General features: G+C 43.5%; 1 protein-coding gene across 2 annotated transcripts in view; it reads left to right on the top strand.

The window, feature by feature from the left end:
* GABRR1 (gamma-aminobutyric acid type A receptor subunit rho1) overlaps nucleotides 1-27,360 on the top strand; it is an 82,806-nt gene that overhangs the window by 2,460 nt on the left and 52,986 nt on the right. The window contains exon 1 of one of the 2 annotated variants that reach the window (XM_043510643.1): nucleotides 10,871-11,284. The exons of the other annotated variant lie outside the window; for it this stretch is intronic. Within the exon in view, the coding sequence (XP_043366578.1) occupies nucleotides 11,253-11,284 (32 nt within the window). The 5' untranslated portion in view covers nucleotides 10,871-11,252. Of the gene's footprint in view, nucleotides 1-10,870; nucleotides 11,285-27,360 lie in introns of those variants that run through there. 2 annotated transcript variants of the gene reach the window in all.

The following is a 27,360-nucleotide window of genomic DNA, read 5'->3' as shown; positions in this document are numbered from 1 at the left end:
GTTCAGCAAAGCAGGATGTTAGGCCAATCAAGCTGGTCTATGTGAGGGCCCAATCAAACAGGACCAGATCCCAAGCTGTGGTCCAGCAACACTCCACTCAGCACACCTTGGGAGACCACCTTAAGCAAATGTTGTGCTCCCTGGATCACTCTCTAGGGCTGATCCTCCAGGGGCAATTTGGAATAGCCTGAAGGCTGCAAGGGGCTGTTCCAGCAGCCAAGGATCACCAGGGTATAGGAACACATCATCCATGCCCCCTCTACCAGCCACCAGGAGTAGGGATGGCAAAGCCCATAGAGCAATGCTACTTCACTTGACAATCCTTACTTTGAAGTGATCCTCCACTGGCCAGATAAGGAAGTTTTCAGATAGCTTTGCAGGAATGATCAATCTGGCTCTGGCCCAAAATCTCTCATAGGTTTGTAGATTTTAAGGCTAGAGATGACAATTATCTGGTTTGACCTCTGGTATAACACAGGCTATAAATCCTCATACAGTAATTTCCACTTCAAGCCCATAAACTTCTGTTTGAGCTGTAGCATCTCTTTTAGAATACATCTAGGCTTAATTTAAAGACTTAACATGATGGAGAACCCACCACAGTCCTAGGGAAGTTGTTGCACTGGTTAATCTGTTCTGAGATGTATTGACCTCGCATTTGGCTGTATTAAAACATGTTCACATGAGCCAGTCTTGATGCAGATAAGATTCTCTTTGATTTTACCAAAAGTGCTGCCTGCACTGAGAGTGCAGAATTGGACTCTGGGAGGCAAAGCAATTCAGGAGAGCCCCCACCTACACTATTTCAGAAGTAGTAGCTCATGGTGAAGGCTGTTACTCAACATTTCTATTACAAGCTCTGCTTCCTCATGCTTCATAAGTCAGCCCTTAAAATTCATTTTGTACAAGAACTTGGAACAATTTGGTTTTTTATTCAGTTTAAGGTTGGCTTAGTCCCTAAATTAGTTAAATGCAGGAGATGGCAAAATTCAAGTTCTTCTGATTTCAGGGTCTCTACAAATGGAACAGTATCATTTTCAGCAAAATATTGTAATCTGAATCTGAGCCATGCACAGGCTAAGAGACTACATTAAGCATGGAGTTTCAACCTTCACTCTGAAAGTGCTTGGGGTTTTCTCTTGAAGACTTTGAGACTAGACAGAATATTCTAAAGTAAGAACTGAAATGCAAAACAGTACGGAACATACCAAATGAGGTAATGTTATGATAGCAGACCAGGTGCCAGGTGCCCCTAGGTATCACTGAGCACTGATCAATGCATAGCTGAAGCCATTCTGGCTCACCTGGTGTGTTAGTATTGGTAAAATAGATGTTAAGAATGTATTTAGACTTTATGGAATGCTTGTGAGTTGCGGCCTGCATTCATCTCATTTATAATATCTGTATCCCATGTTATAGGGCAGAGATCGGCAACCTTTGGCACACAGCCCATCAGGGAAAGCTGCTGGTGAGCTGGGATGGTTTGTTTACCTGCAGCATCTGCAGGTTCGGCTGATCGCAGCTCCCACTGGCCGCGGTTTGAAATTCCAGGCCAATGGGGGCCACAGGAAGTGGTGTGGGCTGAGGGATGAGCTGGCCGCCGCTTCCCACAGCCCCCATTGGCCTGGAATGGTGAACCATGGCCAGTGGGAGCTGTGATCAGCTGAACCTGCGGATGCTGCAGTTAAACAAACTGTCCCAGCCCGCTAGCAGATTTCCCTGATGGGCCATGTGCCAAAGGTTGCCAATCCCTGTTATAGGGTAACTATTTGCTTTGTAACTATAAGTGTTTGTTATGCAACTGGAAACCCAGTCAGGGAGAAGCATTACCAAGTGTGAAATACTAGTTTATGACAAGAAGTGTCATCTCCTGCCCAACAAAAGAAGGCCCATAGACACCAAATGAACCATTGTGGAATATTGGTGGACAAAAAACTTTAATTGCTCCCCTCATACCCATGAAGAGAGAATGTGCACAAACCCTCATTCCATCAGTTTGAACTCTGGGGGGAAAGGAATAAAAATCCCTGACCAGAAAGAACTGTATCACTTTGCTGGTTGGAATTTGGAGAGCGCAATATTTCTAAACATAAGCAAGGGATCTCCAAGCTTCTTAGCATGGGTTAGCCCTAAAGCACATATATACAGCAGCTTCTAGTACTTTTTGAAACCCAAGACTAACTCATTTGTGTGTGTGCGTGCGTGCGTGTATATGTTTGCCTACTTTAAACTTGTAAATATCTTATTTTGCTTCCCTAGTTAATAAACCTCTAGTTAGTTTAATAGGATTGGATAAAAGCATGGTCTTCTGTGAGAGATCTGAGGTAAAATTGACTTGGGATAAGTGACGGGTCCTTTGGAACTGGGAATAACCTGAATATTGCTGTGATTTTTGGTGTAAGGGGCCATTATCACAAAGGCCGTCTTGCCTGGGTGGTGAGATAGACCGGAATGCTCAAGAGAACTATCTGTGACTCCATGTTAAAGCAGCTGTAGTGGTTGAGTAATTCATACTTGATTGGTGAAATCTAATTGTAGAACACTCAAGCAGTTTGGGTTTGTGCCCTGGTTTGTAACAGTTTGCCTTGAGGCGGGCACCCGAATTCATGAGCCACTTCAGACAGCTTGACAGAAGGGTCTTTTTCTTGTGTGAGGCATGAGGCTAGAGCCTACAGGGGAATTCACCCCATGACAAGGCCGCTTTGTGCTGCTAAGCCAGTATACAGGGGTCACAAGATTTCCCCCCGATTACTCTGCAACAAGAGACCTCCTAAGGGAACTTGCTTTAAGCCCCCCAATGCCACAGCATAAACTACATAGATGGTGGGGCAGGAAGAATCACTTCAAAGTGGGAAGGGGAGTTGTCAAGGTGCAGGACCATCTTGACAATGTAGTGCCAACTGCAATGGCTTCAGGGCTGGCCTAGCCTGTACCAGGGGCCAAACCAGCTCCCAGAAACTCCTAAATAGAGAAGGCACAAGCCACCTCTCCTCAGTCTGTGTGTGATACTAGTGCTTAAGTCTGGTCCCAGGGGCTTTCAGGGTATGTCTACACTATGAAATTAGGTCGAATTTATAGAAGTCGGTTTTGTAGAAAGCGTTTTTATGCAGTCGAGTGTGTGTGTCCCCACACAAATGCTCTAAGTGCATGTAGTCGGCGGACTGTGTCCTCAGTACCGAGGCAACAGTCAACTTCCGGAACTTTGCACTGTGGGTAGCTATCTCACAGTTCCCGCAGTCTCCGCCGCCCATTTGAATTCTGGGTAGAAATCCCAGTGCCTGATGGGGCTAAAACATTGTCGCGGGTGGTTCTGGATACATATTGTCAGGCCCCCGTTCCCTCCCTCCCTCCATAAAAGCAAGGGCAGACAATCGTTTTGCACCTTTTTTCTAGAGTTACCTGTGCAGACACCATACCACGGCAAGCATGGAGCCCGCTCAGCTAACTGTCACCGTATGTCTCCTGGGTGCTGGCAGACATGGTACTGCATTGCTACACAGCAGCAGTTTATTGCCTTTTGGCAGCAGACAGTGCAGTATGACTGGTAGCCGTTGTCGACGTAGTCCTGGGTGCTCTTTTAACCGGGCGCCTGGGCAAACATGGGAGTGACTCAACCAGGTCATTTCTCTTGTTTCATCTCATGGTGATTGAGTCCTACAGGCAGTGCACTGTCTTTTAATTTGCAGCCAGTAGAAGACGATGGCCAGTAGTCATACTGCACCATCTTTGCCGAGCACCCAGGAGGTGACGATGTCTAGCGGTTGTACTGCACGGTCTGCTGCCAGCATGATGTATAAAGATAGATGAAGTGGCTCAAAACAAGAAATAGCCCAATTTGTTTTGTATTCATTTTCTCCTCCCTCCCTCTGTGAAATCGACAGCCTGCTAAACCCAGTTTTGAGTTCTTTCCTTGAGGTTTTGAGCTCTATGCTTGAGGCGGCCATTCAGTTTCTCACAAAGGCATCCCCTTTGTTGATTTTAATTCCCTATAAGCCAACCCTGTAAGCCATGTCGTCAGTCGCCCCTCCCTCCGTCAGGGCAACAGCAGACAATCGTTCCGCGCCTTTTTTCTGTGCAGACGCCATACCACAGCAAGCATGGAGCCCGCTCAGATCACTTTGGCAATTAGGAGCACATTAAACACCACCCACATTATCCAGCAGTATATGCAGCACCAGAACCCGGCAAAGCGAAACCGGACAAGTAGGTAACATCAGCGCGGTGACGAGAGTGATGAGTACATGGACACAGACTTCTCTCAAAGCACGGGCCCTGCCAATGTGGGCATCATGGTGCTAATGGGGCAGGTTCATGCGGTGGAACGCCGATTCTGGGTTCTGGAAACAAGCACAGACTGGTGGGACCGCATAGTGTTGCAGGTCTGGGACGATTCCCAGTGGCTGCGAAACTTTTGCATGTGTAAGGGCACTTTCATGGAACTTTGTGACTTGCTTTCCCCTGCCCTGAGGCGCAAAAATACCAAGATGAGAGCAGCCCTCACAGTTGAGAAGCGAGTGGCAATAGCCCTGTGGAAGCTTGCAACGTCAGACAGCTACCGGTCAGTCAGGAATCAATTTGGAGTGGGCAAATCTACTGTGGGGACTGCTTTGATGCAAGTAGCCAACGCAATCAAAGATCTGCTGATATCCAGGGTAGTGACCCTGGGAAATGTGCAGGTCATAGTGGATGGCTTTGCTGCAATGGAATTCCCTAACTGTGGTGGGGCCATAGACGGAACCCATATCCCTATCTTGGCACCAGAGCACCAAGCCAGAGAGTACATAAACCGCAAGGGGTACTTTTCAATAGTGCTGCAAGCACTGGTGGATCACAAGGGACGTTTCACCAACATCAACATGGGATGGCCGGGAAAGGTACATGATGCTCGCATCTTCAGGAACTCTGGTCTGTTTCAAAAGCTGCAGGAAGGGACTTTCTTCCCAGACCAGAAAATAACCATTGGGGATGTTGAAATGCCTATAGTTATCCTTGGGGATCCAGCCTACCCCTTAATGCCATGGCTCATGAAGCCATACATAGGCAGCCTGGAGAGTAGTCAGGAGCTGTTCAACTACAGGCTGAGCAAGTGCAGAATGGTAGTAGAATGTGCATTTGGATGTTTAAAAGTGCGCTGGCGCAGTTTACTGACTCGGTTAGACCTCAGCGAAACCAATATTCTCACTGTTATTACTGCTTGCTGTGCGCTCCACAATATCTGTGAGAGTAAGGGTGAGACGTTTATGGTGGGGTGGGAGGTTGAGGCAAATTGCTTGGCTGCTGGTTATGCACAGCCACACACCAGGGCGGTTAGAAGAGCACAGGAGGGTGCGGTGCGCATCAGAGAAGCTTTGAATACCAGTTTCATGACTGGCCAGGCTACTGTGTGAAAGTTCTGTTTGTTTCTCCTTGATGAAATCCCCCGCCCCTTGGTTCACTCTACTTCCCTGTAAGCTAACCACCCTCCCCACCTCCCTTCGATCACCACTTGCAGAGGCAATAAAGTCATTGTTGCTTCACATTCATGCATTCTTTATTAATTCATCACACAAATAGGGGGATAATTACCAAGGTAGCCCAGGAGGGGTGGTGGAGGAGGGAAGGACAAGGCCACACAGCACTTTAAAAGTTTGAAACTTATTGAATGCCAGCCTTCTGTTACTTGGGCAATCCTATGGGGTGGAGTGGCTGGGTGGCCGGAGGCCCCCCCCACCGCATTCTTGGGCATCTGGGTGAGGAGGCTATGGAACTTGGGGAGGAGGGCAGTTGGTTACACAAGGGCTGTAGCGGCAGTCTGTGCTCCTGTTGCCTTTCCTGCAGCTCAACCATATGCTGGATCATATTAGTTTGATCCTCCAGCAGCCTCAGCATTGCATCCTGTCTCCTTTCATCACGCTGCTGCCACCTTTCAGCTTCAGCCCTCTCTTCAGCCCGCCACTTACTCTCTTCAGCCCGCCACCTCTCCTCCCGGTCATTTTGTGCTTTCCTGCACTCTGACATTGTCTGCCTCCATGCATTCGTCTGTGCTCTGTCAGTGTGGGAGGACAGCATGAGCTCAGAGAACATTTCATTGCGAGTGCATTTTTTTCACCTTCTAATCTTCGCTAGCCTCTGGGAAGGAGAAGATTCTGTGATCCTTGAAACACATGCAGCTGGTGGAGGAAAAAAAAGGGACAGTGGTATTTAAAAAGACACATTTTTATAGAACAATGGGTACACTCTCTTTCACAGTAAACCTTGCTGTTAACATTACATACATAGCACATGTCCTTTCGTTACAAGGTCGCATTTTGCCTCCCCCCCCACCCCCTGCATGGCTAACAGCAGGGAACATTGCTGTTCAGCCACAGGCAAACAGCCCAGCAGGAACGGGCACCTCTGAATGTCCCCTTAAGAAAAGCACCCTATTTCAACCAGGTGACCATGAATGATATCACTCTCCTGAGGATAACACAGAGAGATAAAGAACGGATGTTGTTTGAATGCCAGCAAACAAACACTGCAATGCTTTGTTCTACAATGATTCCCGAGTATGTGCTACTGGCCTGGAGTGGTAAAGTGTCCTACCCTGGTGGATGGAATAAGGCTGCCCTCCCCAGAAACCTTTTGCAAAGGCTTTGGGAGTACATCCAGGAGAGCCACAAATGCCAGGGCAAATTAATTATTAAACATGCTGGCTTTTAAACCTTGTATAGTATTTTAAAAGGTACACTCACCAGAGGGCCCTTCTCCGCCTGGTGGGTCCGGGAGGCAGCCTTGGGTGGGTTCGGGGGGTACTGGCTCCAGGTCCAGGGTGAGAAACAGTTCCTGGCTGTCGGGAAAACCGGTTTCTCCGCTTGTTTGCTGTGAGCTATCTACAGCCTCCTCCTCATTGTCTTTCTCGTCCCCAAAACCTGCTTCCGTGTTGCCTCTATCTCCATTGAAGGAGTCAAACAACATGGCTGGGGTAGTGGTGGCTGAACCCCCTAAAATGGCATGCAGCTCATCATAGAAGCGGCATGTTTGGGGCTCTGACCGGGAGCGACTGTTCACTTCTCTGGTTTTCTGGTAGGCTTGCCTCAGCTCCTTAAGTTTCATGTGGCACTGCTTTGGTCCCTTTATGGCCTCTGTCCTTCATGCCCTGGGAGATTTTCACAAATGTTCTGGCATTTCGAAAACTGGAACATAGTTCTGATAGCACAGATTCCTCTCCTCATACAGCGATCAGATCCTGTACCTCCCATTTGGTCCATGCTGGAGCTGTTTTACGATTCTGGGACTCCATCATGGTCACCTCCACTGATGAGCTCTGCATGGTCACCTCTGCTGATGAGCTCTGCATGGTCACCTGCAGCTTGCCACACTGGCCAAACAGGAAATTGAAATTCAAAAGTTCGCGGGCCTTTTCCTGTCTACCTGGTCAGTGCATCTGAGTTGAGAGTGCTGTCCAGAGCGGTCACAATGGAACACTCTGGGATAGCTCCCGGAGCCCAATACCATCTAATTGCGTCCACAGTACCCCAAATTCAACCCAGCAAAACCGATTTCAGCGCTAATCCCCTTGTCGGGGGTGAAGTAAGGAAATCGATTGTAAGAGCCCTTTAAGTCGAAAAAAAGGTCTTCGTCATGTGGATGGGTGCAGGGTTACATCGATTTAATGCTGCTAAATTCGACTTCAACGCCTAGTGTAGACCAGGGCTCAGACAATGCAAGTATCTGGTATAGTCTTCCATCTTGAATATTACATAGATTTATATTTTTGCAGCATTTGCGTGGGGTGCCAGCTCTTTGTTAACTGTACTTGTGTATCTACTGAAGAGGCTAAGGACAATTTTAAAATATCATACTGTTAAAATATTTTTCTAAAGGGGACCTACACCTACACTGTTCATCAATAGTCAGAGAGCAGCAACACTCTGGCTATGCCCTTTTACCCCCAACCAGGTTCCTTCTGGCAGGACTTGCAAAAGATGGATAGGAGAGAAAGGTAGAGCACCTATACTGGCTCTACACCACCCATAATAGCCCCCTAAGCTGAGTTTTATGGTTGTTTTGCATTGATGGAGTATTGCAAAGGGGCTGTAGTGAACCTAAGAACTGGGCCCAATGACTTGATTAAAGACATTACAGAACAGCACATGCTGAAGAGAAAAAATGTTGAAGGGGCCATCAACAATATACAGGATGCATACAGTGAAATCTGCATTTTAAACCTCCTCTAAGACACCTGAGTCTCTAGAGTAATGGTTTGTGGTACAATCTTGTTTGCCATGTAATCAAAGACTAGACTACCAATTTTTGCTAGTCCCCAGAATGGTGACCCGAGATGCACTTTTATTCTATGAGCAACTATGTAAAAATGAGACTTTTGCCTAGCAGATCTGCTTTCTGCATTAAGTCAATCATATGTGAGGATGCAAGGGAGCCAAATAAATCTGTGCAGGTATGTCTACACTTAAACTGCTACAGCAGTGTGTCTATAGCACTTCAGGGTAAACAATCCCTGAGCCGACGGAAGAACCCTCCTGTCAGTGTACGTAATCCACCTCCCTGAGAGGCAGTAGCTAGGTTGACAGAAGAATTATTACACCGGGGTTAGATCAGCATAGCTACCTCTCTCAGGGGTGTGGATTATTTACAGCCTTCAGAGACATAGCTATGCCAATATAAATTCCCAGTATAGACCAACCATAATGCTTTTTACCCCGGCTAGTCCCATAGAGCCAACACTGCGAAGAGAGGAAGCAGAGAACTTGAGTATCAAACAGAATGGTTTACTAAGTTCCAGTCAGTCACACCTGTGGAAACCCTTTGAAGGCCACCGGCCTGCACAAATGTTACTGAGGAGATAATCTCAAGGGCACTACATGGGTGGTGTTGATGGCTTAATTAGGCCTGCAGAATTATTACTGGTGAAGATGAGCAATATGAAAAGAAGCCTAGGCAGTCTGAATCCAGTTTACCTAAAATGGTCAACTATCTTTTAACATTAAAATCCTGAAGCCATTGTTACTATTACCTTTCAGACATGTGCCACCCTACAAGGTAGGTTTTGTTAAACATACGCATGGCTGCCTTTAAAAAAGGGGTGGAAGGGAGTATCTACAACAACACTTGCCTCTTCACCATCTCATTGCATAACCCTGTCCATATTGTTTCAGCTCACTATATTCTCCACATAGGAATGCTATTTCTGCTACTGTGGTGCAAGTTGTCCCACGTTTCCTTCAATGGAGGGCAGTTATAACAACTGAAATATATGCTTGCACCATTAACCATAGCATTGCTTTGAGAGTTCATATTCACACATCTGCATGGCAGAGTTTCTCCTTTGAATAATACTTTCAAACAACATTAAAAAAAGTGTCACTGATTTGAAATTCATTCATTTAGAGTTACAGCTAGGACTCCTCCTTGACCCCTTATTTAGAGGTCACAGAAGCGTCTGGGCACGCTGAAACTGAAGTACATTTTCAAGATTAAAAAGCAAAACCAAGGAAATTTAATACTAAGACATGAGTGTAGCATTATATGCCCCACCTTGTCTCTCAAATTTATGTGGGAGCCACCCAATATATAAATGATTGCACATACAGTGCATACAGATTAATCTTCTCTGATGCTCCCTCCACTCCACTCTTCACTTTTCCTAGAAGTTGTTTTAGGACTAGACCTCACTTGCTGCTGTTACCCCCAAATCAAACAAGTCGTATCAGAAGTTAGCCTTTACTAATACATTCCACGGCTTCATGTTCATACACCCTAAGCAGCATTAAATCACAGAACCTAGCGGGCACTCTGTGGTCATGCAAAAAGAAAAACCCTTAGTAAGTTTAAATTTTAAAAAATGACATACAACCTAAGCTCTGCAATAGTATGTTCCTTTCAAGTCACCATTGTGTCCGATATTGTGTAGACTAGTTCAGGGTATGTTCCCGTCAGGCTTCTCCAGCCTTTGCTAATAAAACAGCATTCAAAGGATACCTGTGTGTGTACCTGGATTTACCTCAGGGGTTCTGAAACTTTTTCAGGGGACAGAAGAACACATCTTGATAGAGAGTATCTCATGGACCCCTCACCTTCCTGGTGCCCTGCAACCAAGTTACCAATAACACTTCATAGGCAAGTTTAAAAATAAATGATCACTCCATCCCCTTCCCATTACAAAGTAAGAGCCACCTTGCTCCTCCCTGTAGGAGAGATTCATTACTGGATATGCCCCTTCAAGTCTGGATGTGGCAAAGCAGGCTCTCATATATCACTTCTTGCTGACAGCTGCTCCAGCCCTGCAGTGGTTTGCTTCTTCTCATGACTCAGCTATTCAGCCAGGTCACTTGAAAGTCTCACCCCCTCAAGTATAACCAAAAGTCCAACAAACAATAGCCCCAGAGCCTCAAACTGAATCCTAACTCAACAGTCCTTCCACCCCTGGTCTCCAGGTTGTTTTCACCACCTTTTTCAGTGACTGATGGGAGGGTCTGGGTTTCCCTTCTTCTCTAGGTTCCTGTCTAGGGATTCACTAATGGGCAAGCAACATATGTTTATTCAGGCCCACTGCTTCCTCCCTGGGCTACTTCCTGCCTGTCCTCAGACCTTTCCCACTGCCCCTTCTTAGTCTCACTGTGTAGGTATTCCCATCTGTGACACATGGCTAGAAAGGGTTAAGCAGCTTGCAGGCTAAATGACCCAGATTCAACCTTTAGAGACACGTTAGAAAAGTATGTAAATGGTAATTAGGGCCATTCCAAGTTAGGCTAGAACTTTGAAATGCAAACCTGTATTGTTAGAGAATTAGAGGTGATACTAATTGTGTGTGTTTATGATGTTAGGAAATGTCTGTTTAAATGGCTGTCTATTACTATAGCTATTGATTCAGAGATTAAAAGGGAATATTAACATTTAGATGAATATTGGGTGAAATAATGTCATTGTCTATATGTCTCTTTAAAGTTTTTGGTAAACTGTGTATGAACTGCTCAATGGATAATTACCTTATGTTAATCCATGTAGCTAATTACAGGTGATGTTTGGGAAACAGAAGCTTATTTCAAAGGCCTATTGTTCATCCAAGGACTCTGTGCTGCCCAGGAACTTATAAAGGATATTTGGACCTGATCATTTCATCTCAGAGCTGCTTATGCTTTATCAGGGGAAGCACTGAGCTGCAAGATTGAGGTCTTCAAATTCATTTGAATCATCCTGGTGTTGGACACTGGACTACACCTATGGACTAATTCTATGAACTCTGTGCAACTCCTAAGATCATCATCTCTACTATGAAACTGTTCTCAGATCTGTACTCATGCCTGTATGTATAATGATCTTTTAACCAATACACACTCTCTCTCTCTCTCTCTCTCTCTTTTTGTAATAATTTTTAGTTTAGTTAATAGGAATTGGCTGTAAGCGTGTATTTGGTAAGATCTGAAATATTTATTAACCTGGGAGGTAATGTGTCCAATCCTTTGGGATTGGTAGAACTTTCATAGTTGACTTGGCTGTCTGGGAGGGAGCCCAAAGGCTGGGTTGCTTTTAAGGGAACTGTGTTTTGGCTTCTGTGTAACCAATAAGGTATTGTGGAAGCTGTTCTGTTACTAGCTGTGTAGATTTAAGTATCAGAATAACTACCAGCTTTGGGGATTGTCTGCCCCATTCTTTGCAGTTTGCCCTAATTGAGCAACTTCAGTGTGCCCCCCTTTTCTCCCCCTTTCCTCCTCAGGGGACCCTAGTCACACCCTCAGACTCCAAGGTCTCAGGAGTTACCCTTCCTTCAGGGCCCATGACTCTCACAATTCCTCCTTGGAGTTCTCCAACAAATCCCAAGCCAGAAATTCAAACTTAAACCACTCCCACCTTTCCTAGGCTTGAGCTTTAGTCATAGTTCTTCATAAGTTTTCTCTGATACTTTGTTCCTCAGCTGAGCACCAAAACCCCATGGCTGCCTCCCAGGAGTCTTAACTCCTCTGGCAGGTCTCAAAATGGGGGCAACTCCCTTCCTGTGTCTTTTCCAAATTCTCCTCACTCCTGACTTTTTTATCAGACCATTCTCTGAAAACAGGAAAAAAAACTCCCTCTTCCCCCCCTCACCTTAAGAATACCTCACTGCTTTCCAGTGGACCTGCTAATTGACATACTGAACACCTTTCTAAGTGCCAGCAGACCTGGTAATTGAGCCCCCAGGATCCTGTTAACCCACTCAGTATCACTGTGAGGTTTACATCCCATCATAGTCACCTTGTTTTTTCTTATTTTTCCTTTTAATTTAGGACTCACTTACATAAAGCAACATTTGCTAAACATGCAAACAGGAAAAGCAGAGGAAAAGTATGGCTAGAACAATTAAGAAATTTGTATATTATTACACCTAGCACACAGTTTACTAGCCCACATTCTCAGGTTGACAATACAAACTAGTATGTGTGAATCATCATAAATGCACTTTTGTTTAGCTGTTACTTCTACCTCTGTAGCTACTCCTACCTCTGTAGCTACTCATTTTTTATTGCAAAGATGGAATGTTAATACATGTCAGAGGCTGCCAGTCCTGGAGACTTCAGCAGTCTATTCACTGAACTGGTACCACATGGGTAGCTACAGCATAAGCTTCTTAGCACTGCTCTGCCAGCTTGGGTCTGTGGAACCAGCTCAAGGGGTGAAAGGGTATGTAAAGGGCTCCACTCACTGCACATGTACCTTTTTGTAGCTAGGTCTAGGAATTAGCTTTTGCCCCACAGAGCAAATGTCATTGGTTGCTCACCCTGTGCTTTCTCTCTTCACTACCCAAAGTGCTCCCTCTTTGTGATGTGCCCCTCCAACCAGGTCACGGCATATTGTTCAGGATATCAAAGTCCCATTGGACAAGCTATCCAGGTGCCACCTCCATTTCACTTCTAAGTTAGGTACCATTTCCCAGTGGCTAGTCGGAGAATCCCAGCCCATCTGCAACTCCAGGTTCCAGACTCCATGTTACAACTAGCAACCCATGTCTGCACTCAGTCTCACTTCCTGTGGTGATTTCCCTGAGTCCTTCCTATCCCACTTCTCTATGTCTGGGTTTGCCACCAGAGCTTCCTCTACTTCCCATGGCTACTTCATCCCTCAGCCCCTTGCCAGACTCCCTATCCCAGGAATTATTTTGCTCCCCTGTACAACTACTAGCCCTATCCTAGTAGTCTCCTGCTGATGACCTCTTGTCTTGATAATTCTAACTCTACTCTTTCCCCGGCTGGGCTTCATTTTTGAATTAGGCTTCATCAATCCCTGGCTGCCCTCCAGGTGCAGCATATATGACTGATTGGCTCCTCCTGGCCCATATTAACATGTGCAGGAGTTGTGAGAAGTGAACACCCCATCACAGGGGAGTTCATTCAGTCCTTGGTGTTCTCATTCAGTGGTCAACCTGGCTGCCTAGACGGCCAATTAGGATATTTTATAACTGTGTTTTGAGATGTTTATACCTATCTGTGATGCTTTGTACCTCAGGGGAACACCCAGCACCCCCATGTTCATCCTTATAAAATAATTGTGTGGTATCCAATGCAAAGTTTGTCATGTCAGGTGTCTTCAGAAGGCTCATGATGCACTGAGCATTGTTGTTATAGTAATGTTACAGTAATGGGAAATAAGCACAAGAAAGCAGAAAAATGACTACCAGTGAGGCAGCTACAAAACTAGAGCTGGCCAGACTGGAAGCTGCAGAGAAGGAAAAGGACCATGAGTTTCAAATGCGGCCGGCAGAAATGAGGCTCAAAGAAGAGGAGGCTGCACACAGAAGGGCTATGAAAGAGAGAGCAGGGAGAAAGGGAGCGGAAAACACCAACTGGACCTGCTAGAGAAGCAGAAGCAGAACCCCCCGACCCCAACAACTCCCATCACTCCAAAAATCAACAAATGGGAACACTTAAGTCCTGCATATAGTGAAGAGGATGATATTGCTGAATATCTGACTACCTTTGAAAGGCTGTGTGTAACACATGAAATCCCTGATAAGAGAGTTCCTACCCTGATTGTGAAATTAACTGGTAAAGCTTGAAATTTATTCAATAGAATGCCTATTGAAGATGCTTTAGACTATTGTAAATTTAAAGATACTGTTTTGCAAAGTTTTCAGATTACCCTCTGAAACATATAGAGTTAAATTTAGGAATCTTAGGAGGGATATTGGTATGAGTAATGGGGAATATGTAAACAAAATGAAAGATTTGTTGGGAAAATGGGTGAGGGGTAAAGAGGTGGCACATTTTGTGGGAACGTTGGATCTTGTTGCTCAAGAGCATTTCCTAAGCATATGTAAGGCTGATGTAAAGCAGCGTCTATGGGACAAAGATGTAAAATCTGTGGATGAGATGGCTTCTTTTAGCTGATGCCTTTGAACGGAATCAAGTGTCTATTGAGAGCAGGCCACAGAAAGAGGGGTTTAAAACTGGTGGGAAGGGACGATCCCATTTTGCCCCTGGGAAGAGAGGGATGATCCCATTTTGCCCCTGGAAGTGGGCTGGGAGCCTAAACATTCTCTTACTAATAGAGGAATGTTTTGGGTAACTCCTATCCCAAATCTCCTGTAAAAGCAGAAGAGCCCAAAAGGTGCTATCAGTGTAATTTATAAATGCGCTGTGCTAGGAGGAAGCAGGCAACTAATAGCTCACATTAGTTCTGCTGTCCTCAACACAGAAACCCCCCAAGCAATTGAAACCTATCATTGTTTTGTGAGGTTAGCCTCTGCAGAACCAGATATGTAGCATGTTGAGGCTGTCCAAATTGATGTCAAGGAATACTTGGTGGTAGAGGGATACGGGGGCCCAGATCTCTGGTTAAGCAGAGTGTGGTCCCAAAGGCCAGTATGTTGCCTGGACAAATGGCAGAGATTGTGGGGGTGGAAGAAAGCAGATTCCTCATATCACTAGCTAAAATCCATGTGGTTTGGAAAGGTTTTGACTGGGGGGGTAATGGAACACCTCCTATTCAAACTGCTCCTGGGTAATGATTTTTTCCACAAAAAGAAAAGGAGGACTTGTGGCACCTTAGAGACTTACTAATTTATTTGAGCATAAGCTTTTGTGAGCTACAGCACAGCTCAGGTTAAAGTTCCTGCAGCAGGAAGGAGTTTTATGCTGGGACCCCTGAGGGAAAGGCTAAGGTTTCAGGAACTGCTGAGAGAATGGGGGGGAGTCTCCTTGATTCTTCTCCAACAGGGAGAAACCACATGCTTCTAAGTTGGGTGTTTGAGACCAACTCCTGCACTGCAGCTGGAGGCAACACCACACCAGGAAGGGATGGGGGTGTAATGCCTGCCAGGGAGAGAACTGTCCAGGTTGTTAGCAGGGGCTCGATAGAGGCAGACCAGCAGGTCACAGCTGAACCAGAGATAAATCAGAGCAATGTGTCCCAGAGGAGAGCCCAGAGAAGGGATTGGGGATCTCAGAAACCACTGAGGTGGGTGAGGATTCCTGTGACTCTAACACAGGGAAGCCGTGTACTTCCAAGTATGGGAGGGGCTGAGACTAGCTCCTTTCCAGCAGAAGGCAACATGCCCTCAGGCGCAGGGGCTGGAGAGGTGTTGTCAGTGATTAAGGAAACTGTCCCAGTTGTTCGATGGCAGAGTTCTGTAAGTGAACAAGAGACAGAATCCTTCCTAGGGAGCACAGAGAAATGTGTCTTAGGAGGGACCCAGAGGCAGAAACTGGAGAAGGAATAGTGGGGGTACAGGAATGTCTCCAGGATGCCCAGGACACTAGGAGGATGGCTGTAATCCAGGTTTTGAGAAGGAACTGTGTAACTGGCCTCCTAGAGGGGAGCAGTCACACAGCTGACTTCTGAGGGACTGAGAAAGGGGTGGCAGAGGATACTCCAATCCAGGGCCCGGTTTTTCAGGATGCTATTTCTGAAAAGTTTTTGGAAGGTAACTGTGTCTCTTTAAATCAAGATGCAGCTCCAATGCCTGGGACAGCAGAGGAGTTGAGACCAAGAAATTGCCAGGTGGTAATTTGTGAGAACTACCTGACTGACAGAGAAGGGGGTGTTTTCCCCCAGGCTGGTGAGACACAGAGAGCAGTTATGGGAAAAGGTGAATTTGATCAAAGGGTAAACACACCTAGACCAGAGAACACAGATCACAGCCCTCTAGGGGGCAGGGAAGGACTCCGGGCTGGGAGGGGGAAACGCAAGTAACCCCAAAAGGGGAGCTGGATTTTCTGCATGTGTATAGTCCTGGGGTTGGGAGACCGCTTCCCAAAGGGCAGGCCAATGTGCAGAATACCCCTGAACACCTATCTTGTCAGACCCTGAGGCATCAAAATTCCAGAAACATGATTAAATTAAGAGCCCACATAGAGTGGAACACTGGAGGGAAAGAAAAGCCAGTGACTGATTACATTGGAAAGAGTCAAAGGACACCAAGGGTAATAAACAAACTAACCTCAAACTACACTAGCTGAACAGAGGGCATGGTATCATAAAGATGCTTGTAAATGCACATCTGTGATAAAAAGTTTGGTGTTAATGTTAAGTTTTGGGGATAAGAATTTTGACACAGATGTTAAACCTTATAATAATGCTACTTTTCAATTAATACCTGTAAACAGGTTTAAAGCTTATCACAGCAGAGAAACCATAAAAAACCTGGTGTGCTGTGTGTGAAAGGGGAAACTGAGGCATGCTGCCTCATGGCCTTAATGGCTGGATGACAAGAGAACTATAATACAAACTGCCTTCGAGCTAGTCAGTGACTAAACTAAGAGGGGAGGTGTGATGCTCTGTACTTCGGGGGAACACCCAGCACCCCCATGTTCATCCTTATAAAATGATTGTGTGGAACCCACTGCAAAGTTTGTCATGTTGGGTGTCTTCGGAAGGCTCATGATGCACTGAACGTTGTTGTTGTAGTAATGTTACAGGTTAAAAATTTAATGTATATAGTTATGAGGCTGAAAATGTGTCTTCATAGATTAAAATAAGCCCAGGCAAAAACTTTCCAAGAGCAGAGAGGCAGTTCACACCTCATGAAGGCATGTATGGGACAAACCCAGCCCAGATTCACAGGAACAAAGGACGCTGGCCTAGACAGCAAAAAAATAATCTGTTGGACTCTCATGTGAGTCACCCCACTTCCCTTGGTCAGTTTGGAACTGCGATGAGGTAATGCTCACCTGACTCTGAAGGGGTGTGGGGCAAAGCAAAGCAAAGCAAAGAGGGAATAAAGAACATGATAAAAAGGAGAGACATTTGCCATGCTCTTCTTCTCTCTTCCACCTACATCTACAGACACCACACCAAGTGACTAAAGTGCTGATCCAAGGGGAGAGCCTGGCTGAAGAGCAACCATCTAGCCTGGGGTGAGAAGCATCTAAGTTTGTAAGGACATTGAAAGGGTTAAGATCAGCTTAGAATGTGTTTTGCTTTTATTTCATTTGACCAAATCCAACTTGTTATGCTTTGACTTATAATCACTTAAAATCTCTCTCTCTCATAGTTAATAAATTTGTTTGTTCTACCTGAAGCAGTGCATTTGGTTTGAAGTGCATCAGAGACTCCCCTTGGAATAACAAGCCTGGTAATATCAATTTCTGTGTTTAACTGATGAATTCATATAAGCTTGCGGCGTCCAGTGGGCATAACTGGACACTGTAAGATGGAGGTTACTAGGGTTGTGTCTGGGACCGGAGGTATTGGCTAGCGTCATTCGGTTGCACAATCCAAGAAGCAGCTTGCATGCCAGAGGCTGTATGTGAACAGCCCAGGAGTGGGGGTTCTCACAGCAGAGTAGGGTTGGAGTGACCGAGCAGATCACCGTTCCAGATAACACCAAAGGGGAATGTCACTCTCCATCAAGAACTAGGACAGTGACCACCTGCTTGTACTATACAGGCTGTTAGCCAGCCATGAGATGATAATTTTAAGTCATTACCAACCTGAATTGGAGATGGGTTGGTAACCTAGAGAGGAAATGCTCTGCATCTCGATATTAACCCCTGGAAGCATAGTGCCCCCCTTTAATTTTTCATTTATCTTTATTAAATTAAATAGGGAAGATTGGGGTGTGAAACAGTAAAATAATCATTTGTACATCCTGTAATGGTGCACCCCATAAGAATTTATGGGAATATGCTCATGAATGTATATATGACATAACTGGAATATGTTTTATGCTACATATGCCATGTAACATATCTCTGTAAAGGTTATGATCTACTGAATCTATTAATCCTATTTGTATGCATGTATATTTTTGTATTTGAAGTTATGAATGTTGGCTGTGTACGGGCTTGATTTTTAAGTAGCCTTTGTAAAGCATTTGGTCAGCTTCGTGAGAAAGGAATGTGCAAATTAAGTGCCCAATCAAGAAGTACTTAAGGAACAATGGATCTTGGAATGCTCCAATCCACATAAGAAATCTACAAGGTAGCATGTGACCCATGGCTGCTACCTGTAAGTTCTCAGTCATGCATGGACATGTGACTGGCCCATGAGACTCCATATTGTAGCTGGGGTTCTACGCAGGAGAGTGAGGAGTGTCCACCTACCAGAAAGTCTATTTAAGCCCCAGAGAGACCCCTCCATTTTGTCTTCAGCTGGCTAAAGAGAGAGCCTCTCCAGCCCCAAGTTTCAGAGTAGCAGCCATGTTGGTCTGTATTTGCAAAAAGAAAAGGAGTACTTGAGGTACCTTAGAGACTAACAAATTTATTTGAGCATAAGTTTCGTGAGCTACAGCTCACTTCATCGGATACCTGAAAGAAATGGAATAAAGGACAGTAACTACAGGGGGTGTGAGTGATTGCTGGACCCAGACTAGGAGACTAGTCTGTAAAAGGAAGCTTACTGGAATTCCTCTAAGGGTGAGGTTTTCATCTGTATTCAGTTTTCTTAGACATAGACTTGTGTGTTCTATTTTATTTTGCTTGGTAATTCAGTTTGTTCTGTCTGCTATTACTTGGAACCACTTAAATCCTACTTTACTTATTAATTAACCAACCCAGTGTATGTATTAATACCTGGGGAGGCAAACAGCTGTGCATATTTCTGTGTTATAGAGGGTGAATAATTTAGGAATTTACCCTGTATAAGCTTTATACAGGGTAAAATAGATTTATTTGGGGTTTGGACCCCATTGGGAGTTGGGCATCTGTGTGTTAAAGGCAGGAACACTTCTTAAGTTGCTTTCAGTTAAGTCTGCAGCTTTGGGGCATGTGGTTCAGACCCTGGGTCTGTGTTGGAGCAGATTGGCGTGTCTGGCTCCACAAGACAGGGTGCTGGAGTCCCAAGCTGGCAGGGAAAGCAGAAGTAGTCTTGACACATCAGTTGGCAACCCCAAGGGGGTTTCTGTGATTCAACCCATCACACATCCAACAGCATGGAACACCAATGGAATGTTTTAATGCCAAATGAATTTTGAAATTTCAGTGAAGTTTTGAATTTTTTTAAAAATAGGAAATTTTGAAAAAAGTCTCAAAAAAAAAAAAGAATAAAGTGCTATATGTTATGAAGGTTATAGTTACCATAAATATTTAGCTTTGGTTACATTTTGAAAAAACTCATTTTCAAGTACATTAGCAATAAGCTACAGATATGTGCAATACACATGTGACGAGAGTGCAAACAGAATGCAAAAAGCTATTTTACATTTTTAACTACTCATTCCAAGGTGCATATACATCATTTATATATGTTTTGTACTTGAAGCCAGGGACAACTTAAGCAGAACAAGAGTTTGAATCACTATTGTGATATTCGCAAAAAGAAGGAGTACTTGTGGCACCTTAGAGACTAACAAATTTATTTGAGCATAAGCTTTCGTGAGTTACAGCTCACTTCATCGTGAAAGCTTATGGTTAAATAAATTTGTTAGTCCCTAAGGTGCCACAAGTACTCCTTCTTTTTGCAGATACAGACTAGCACGGCTGCTACTCTGAAACCTGTTATTGTGATGTTGTGGTCAGATCTGATGTTGCATCATGACATTGTGCTGAAATGTCATTATACCTTAGTATAGTGTTACAATACCACAACAAGTACTTTTTACTAGTAGTTTTAGAAATCTTTAGGTAAAGAGGAGTGTCTAAAGGAGTATAAAAGTCAGGGAGGAAGATAGGATGGCAGCACAGAAGATCATATAATTCACCCTCTATGAATAAAAGTGTCCATTTTACTATTAGATCTGTAAATGAGTACTAATATGTGCAAAACACTTGTCACTTGCTCCTCCAGTAATTGCCTTATCCAAGCTTTAAAAGTCCTTGATTATATCATTTAGTATTGATCAGTCTCTTTCATCTTACATAGTTTAATCGTGCGACAACCCTATTAACAATCTAGTCGTGCGATTAAACTATAATAGAATACCATTTATTTGAATATTTTTGGATGTTTTCTACATTTTCAAATATTTCAATTACAACACAGTATACAAAGTACAGTGCTAATTTTTTATTTTTGATTACAAGTATTTTCTCTGTATAAAAACAAAAGAAATAGGATTTTTCAATTCATCTAATACAAGTACTGTAGTGCAATCTCTATCATGAAAGTTGAACATACAAATGTAGAATTATGTATAAAAAAACTGCATAAAAAATAAGTAACATTTTAGAGCCTGCAAGTCCACTCAGTCCTATTTCTTGTTCAGCCAATCGCTCAGACAAACAAGTTTGTTTACATTTGCAGGAGATAATGCTGCCTGCTTCTTGTTTACAATATCATCTGAAAGTGAGAAAAGACATTCACGTGGCACTATTGTAGCCGGCATTGCAAAATATTCATGTGCCAGATTCACTAAAGATTCATATGTCCCTTGATGTTTCAACCACCATTCCAGAGAACATGCTTCCATACGGATGACAGATTCTGTTCAACAACAATCCATAGTAGTGCAGACCAATGCATGTTCATTTTCATTATCTGAGTCAGATGCCACCAGCAGGTGGTTGATTTTCTTTTCTGGTGGTTTGGGTTCTGTAGTTTCCACATCAGAGTGTTGCTCTTAAGATTTCTGAGAGCATGCTCCAAACCTCAGCCCTCCCAGATTTTGGAAGGCACTTCAGATTCTTAAAGCTTGGGTCGAGTTCTGAAGCTACTTTTAGAAAACTCACATTGGTCCCTTCTTTGCGTTTTGTCAAATCTGCAGTGAAAGTATTCTTAAAATGAACAACATATGCTGGGTCATCATCTGAGACTGCTACAATATGAAATATATGGCGGAATGCAGATAAAACAGAGCAGGGGACATAAAATGCTCCCCAAAGGAGTTCAGTCACAAATTTAATGAATGCACTTTTATTCCTTTTTAAAAAAAAAAAAAAAAAAAAAAAAGGAAAGTCATCAGCATGGGAAGCATATCCTCTGGAATGGTGGCCGAAGCATGAAGGGGCATACGCACGTTTAACATAACTGGCACTTAAATACCTTGCAATGCCAGCTACAAAAGTGCCAAGCAAATGCCTGTTCTCACTTTCTGGTGACATTGTAAATGAGAAGAGGGCAGCATTATCTCCTGCAAATGTAAACAAACTTGTTTGTCTTAGCAATTGGCTGAACAAGAAGTAGGACTGAGTGGACTTGTAGGCTCTGAAGTTTTACACTGTTTTATTTTTGAGTGCAATTATGTAACAAAAAACCCCCCAAAAACCTTACATTTAAATTGCACTTTCACAACAACGATTGCACTACAGTACTTGTATAAGATGAATTGAAAAATACTATTTTTTATCATTTTACAGTGCAAATATTTGTAATCAAAAATAATGTATACTGATTTCAGTTACAACATGGAATACAATATATATGAAAATGTAGAAACACATCCAAAATATTTAATAAATTTCAATTGGTATTCTATTATTTAACAGTATGATTAAAACTGCAATTAATTGCAATTAATTTTATCACAATTAATTTTGAGTTAATCACATGAGAATTGAACCTTTGTTGCCCAACACCCTGGCCACTGGACCACCCTTGCTATTAGGAGCCAAGATTTGGGTTTAGATGCATCATCATTCATACCAAATAACTAGAAACTAAGGTGCAAGACTTCAAACCTGTGCCCAGCACAAGTAGCTGGGGAGATTAGCAGGCATATCCTTGCCATAATCTCTTCAGGAAGTAGGAAGGCAAGTGCAAGAGGTCCCAAACAATAGGATACTCCACCCTTCCTCAGCACTGATATGAGCGCTGACACACAAGATAGCACTGCTGGACTGAGCTCCACACTGCACAGGGGTGCTCACTCGCTTCACAACAATAATCCGGTCCTTTGAACATTGGTTCAGCTTCCCAGAGACCCTCTATGGCTACAGAAATGGGGCACAGGGTTTGTCCCATAAAGAATTATTAGAGAGGCTTTCCCATTCAAAAGCAGACAAATAATCAGAGGTGGGGCATGATGAGGGGTGCCGGGGCTGCATTAGAGAGCTGAGACTTTGTGAGGGATGGCAGGGCTGTAGGTTGCATGCACTGTTTGGACTATGCTGGGAATTCAGGACTATGGTTGTGAGACTCATTTATGTGCATGGAACTTTTGTAATAAATGAACCCCACAAGGGTTGTATTTATATTTGGAAGATGCTTTGGATTATTTCTGGGAGCTCAGAGAGAGGGAAACTGAGGCAGCTGGACAAGTTGTATCATGACCTGCCAAAGTAGGGCATTTTGGCCACCTTACAGGCACTTTATAGACAAGTATAGTCTGGTCTCCACCAAGAGGCACTTACATTGTAAGTATATTTAATTATTTCCTGATGTCTGGGTAACTAGAACAGAATAATAATGAGTACGGTCATCCTAAACACAAACCTGCAAGCCAGAAGATCACAATTTCTAATCCTGACCCGGATTCCTCCTGTGGTTTTAGGCAAATTAATCTCTGCTTCAGTCTCCTCATGTGTGAAAGGGGATAACAATCCTAATTTCCCTGCCTCTCCCTGTTATCTCTCTAATGAGAGAACTAACAAACAATGAATAGTAACAAAGAACTCTAAAGGTGAAAAATGTTATGTGCGGTCTTCTGTATTACGTGAAAATGTCATAAGTGGGGGTGTGAACAGTGACAGATTGGGGAAGCGGACAGGGTGAGAGATGGGGCAGTGCACTCCTCTCCTCTGACAGCGCAGGCTATCTGCTAGGGAGACTCATTAAAGCAGGGTCCAAATTGGGAAAAGAGGAGACAACATAGTTACCTTAGTAGCTGCTGGAGTGGGGGGAGGAACCTATAAAGCAAGGCCCTCGTGGGGAAGAGAAATATACTGCAAAAATCAGGTTTCAGTGAATATTGAGAGGCAGAGCGGATAGGCCATCACAAGTTAGATGATTGGAGTAAAATCCCATGTCTACCACTGTTTGAAAGACCTTGGGTAAGTCACTGACCCCTCTGTGCCCTAGTTTTCCCATGTAAAATAGGGATGAGATTTACTCACTTTAGAAAGTGATGTATACAGGTAGTGTAGTAGAACACTATGAATTACCAGCTTAAAAGAATGAGTCTTTTCTTATGTTCACTGCTTGTGCTCCATGAATATTTGTGCTAGTCCTAGCAGGAAAAGAACTCTGAAGTTGCATTTGGCAGTACTGATGAAAAGAATTTTAAATCCACACATACAATTATTAATGACAGAAATGTTCACAAAAGTATCCCATCAGGGAACAGGAAAAATCTCATGTGACATAACTATCCAACCAAAAATAGCTCAGTGAACACTGGTTGCCAGTACTAGAGAACTGTCTGATCAGTCCAGAGTTTTTAAAAGTCACTTTGTAACAAGCAGAGGCTAAATCTGTCAAATTGTTTGTTGCAAGTTTCATTGTCTAGTTCCACCTCACTAAATTAGCTTGTTCAGATCATCAGTGAGAGACTGAGTGAGGATAGGAATTAACACTCTACCCCAACACACTAATAGTTTGGGATTTTTCACTTTACACTACAGTATTTTCTTTGGGCCAAATCCTGTAATCCAAGTTACCGGACACTTAATTTACATGAAAATAGTGGATATGCTGGAAGTTGGAACAGCTGGGTCTTATTCTTGGCTGTGCCACTGACTTTTTGCATGATGCTTCAAATAATTTAACTTCTCTGTAAGATGGAGGAAATAAGGGAGGACAACCCAGTGAGCATTTACCTTTGACAAGTACTTAGTGTCTTTCCTCCACAGATTTCAAAGTGGGAAAATGTTATGAACCAGGTGTTGGTGGCCTACCAGTAGAGATTGTGGAAGCAAAGGTTCTTACTGACCACCTTTGAGTAAATAGATTAATTAAGTGTTCAACCAAAAAGTTGATTGGTGTACTAACAGCAGCTTCAAAAGAGCGGTCTGGGTCTCACTCCTACAGCTACCAGATAAAACTATGTGGCCCAGAAGAGTGTGGAGCTAACAGGGTTTCACAAGTTTCAAGCTTTGGAGCAGAGGGTGGGCAGTCAACAGGGATAACCTGCATTTTGCTGTACCTGTGGGTCCCTGGAGAGAAATACTAGCAAGGGAGCTGCTCCTTGGGATAGGGTAGAAGGTGCCCGGTCCAAGAATTTGGTAAGAATTGTGTGTGGACAGTTTTGATCCTACTGCTGTTCAGGGAAACAGAATGTGTATATTGTACATAAACGTTATACTAAGGACATACCCAGATTTAATGCTGTCAATTTCTCATCCAAATGGAAACCCAGTCTGCAAGGCTCTGAATGTGGGCTACCATTTGGCCAGTACTACTATTATTACAATGGAAGTTTTGACAGTAATTCTCAAGGAAGAACTGGAGGGTTTGAATGTCTACTTATAGAATACATTCAGTAGACAAATGCCATAGTAGAGTTGGCTGAAGATATTCATTGAATTAAGTTTCTTGGGTTTTTAAAAATCTTTGAAATTTAATATTTTTGGGAGGGGGAAGGGGGAAAAAGGTTGATTTAAAAAAAATACCCCACACTTTTCATTTTGAAGCTGTGGGGAAATGTCCACATTCTTTGTTCCACTTCCCCTCTCTCCCCCCCCCCAAAAAAGGGGAAAAATAGGTACTCATTATGTGTTATTTAATTTTTAAATTAAGCTTATGCTGTGTTAACACTCAGTGACAAAGATGATTTAAAAAGTGAAAGGTTCTCTGAAATTAACATTTTCAACATTTAATATTAAAAAGTGTTGAGTAAGTAACTCTTACTTTGAGAGAAAGTGATACAAAAATAAAACTGACTTTTGCAGTTGGAAAAGTTTAAACAGTGAGGGGGTTGTCCTCCATCAGGCAAAAATTGGAAAAAAGTAGATGTTTCCACTTTTTTTTCTCTTTAACAAACCAAACCAAACTTCACCACGAGAACTCATTTCTGAGGGGAAATTCTTGGAGATTTTTTCCCTACAATTCTCTCAGAAAAGTTCTCATTTCCCCACACAGTTCTAATCAGATATATAGTGCCATAAGAAACTTAAACCAGCCCAAACTTGCTATTTGCTATTTTCCAAAGAAGAGTGAAATTGTCAAATGTTAGATGCTCTGGTGTATGTATCTCCCTGTCAGGTTCCCAGAATGCATTTGGTGTTTGACTCCAGGGAATCCCTGAAATGCATAAGATTTGAAGAGAGCATCTGGTTCAGCAGAGAAAGCCACATCTGCTGAACTATGATAGTGGGCTTGATAGGATATTAGCAAGGGTCAGAGAGCCTGCTTGGGTCAGAATAGATCTTTTCTGAGTTGGAGGGGAGGATACTGTACAGATCTGAGTAGGACTGGCTTTCTAGTTCTGATCACTCTTCAAACAAATACTTAATTCTAAATTCTTGGCTGAAAAAACAGTTTTCAATGATGTCATGTCTGCCTGGAAATAACACCCACCATGAAGGCTTTGAGAGCTAGGTTCTAATACACTTCTAGATGGCACTGCAAGGCAGTATGCTTTGATTTAGTAACAATATTGCCCATAGTGACAGACAAGTAATAGCTTAGCAGCCTTAAAGGTAACAAGTTCTGTAAGGATGCATTACGCTAAAATGGGTTGACTTTATTTTTCCTCGATGTAATGTCAGGGTCAAACTCCACAGGAGGCTACGGTTAGGGAAAGACCAACCCTCTTTTGAGGGTTTAAGGGTAAACAAAGCAAATTAGTATGGTCTTAGGCCACATCCCCTTCCTGACATACAAGATGTCAGATTAGATGATCTGATGGTCCCTTCTGACCTTAAATGCTATGACTTTAAAAAAAGATTTAAACATAAAGAACACCTAACCAATATCATCAGAGTTCTGATACCCAGTTCTTAGAAACCCAAGGGGAAGAAGCATAACTAGGCGCATCTTCACCTGATGAAAATTTGGTCTGACTTAATTCCAAAATCTTCTTGGACACCATCTGTCTCAGTCAGGCCTTTGCCAGAAGCACCACTAAGATGCGGTGTGGTAACTTTAAGGCCCTGTAAAGAATACCAGAGACCTGCACACACCATGAAGAGCATATATCTTAAGTACAAGTGAGTTACAAAGCACTTTCTGTCCACGTTGAGTTCAAGAAACTTTTCAGGATCTTGGCAAATGGACCAAAAGAAAACAGCATGTGCCTAAACAGCCACCCAGGCTTGCCAGCTGTACTCACTCATGTTCAGAAGATGTTAAATTATAGATTTGGACGGGTGGAGAACTGAAGGATCCTGGAAGTGGTAAAGGAGCCTAGAGGCTTTTAGGCACACAGGCCCAGATTCAGAGATGAGTCCAAGGGCTCATCTACATACAAACTGCATCACTTTAACTCAGGGCTGGTATATACACACACACGGAGCTGTACCTGTAAATTACAGGTTCAAAAAACCCAATATAAGATTGTTCACACAGAAATACTAAATTATTTTAACATTGCATCACTAGTTAAACCAGTGCAACTTCTAGGTTTACTCCAAGCCCAAATTACTGTACTTCATAATTTACTCCACTCTAGCAATGTCCATTTATTGAGCAATCCTCATGGCCAGGGAGGGGGGGGTCACATTACTCTTATTGGCCCCTTAAGCACTCCAGACAATCTCTGTTGTGGCTTATAGCACCCCTTTCTGGGGCTGGTTCAACATCAAAGTTCACACAAACATCAGAGTACTCAATCACAAAATGAACCAAACAACAATCCAATGAGTCCACAACATAAAGTCCAAAATCTTGTTCAAAAGTAGCTCAAAAAAACCCTCATTTAAACTTAGCTCTGATTTTTCAGCTACACCCAGAGCTCTGTCCCTGTCACTCTGCTCCACATAATGTTACTAATCCCCAGCCATACTTCCCTACTGTCTCTCAACTGCCTGCTATCTTTAATTTAAGAGCACCTGATTTCCCTCAGGTGAGGCTCATCTTGTAATCAAGGCTAGCTTAGCCCCAGGCTCACCAGCTCATAGCTACCATCCTTTTACCCAACCCCATCAGTGAGTACTGAAC

The sequence above is a fragment of the Dermochelys coriacea genome, chromosome 3 (assembly GCF_009764565.3).
Source record: "Dermochelys coriacea isolate rDerCor1 chromosome 3, rDerCor1.pri.v4, whole genome shotgun sequence".
Lineage (NCBI taxonomy): Eukaryota > Metazoa > Chordata > Testudines > Dermochelyidae > Dermochelys > Dermochelys coriacea.
Note: the sequence above shows the minus strand (reverse complement) of the source record. Positions and strands in the feature narration are given on the sequence as shown.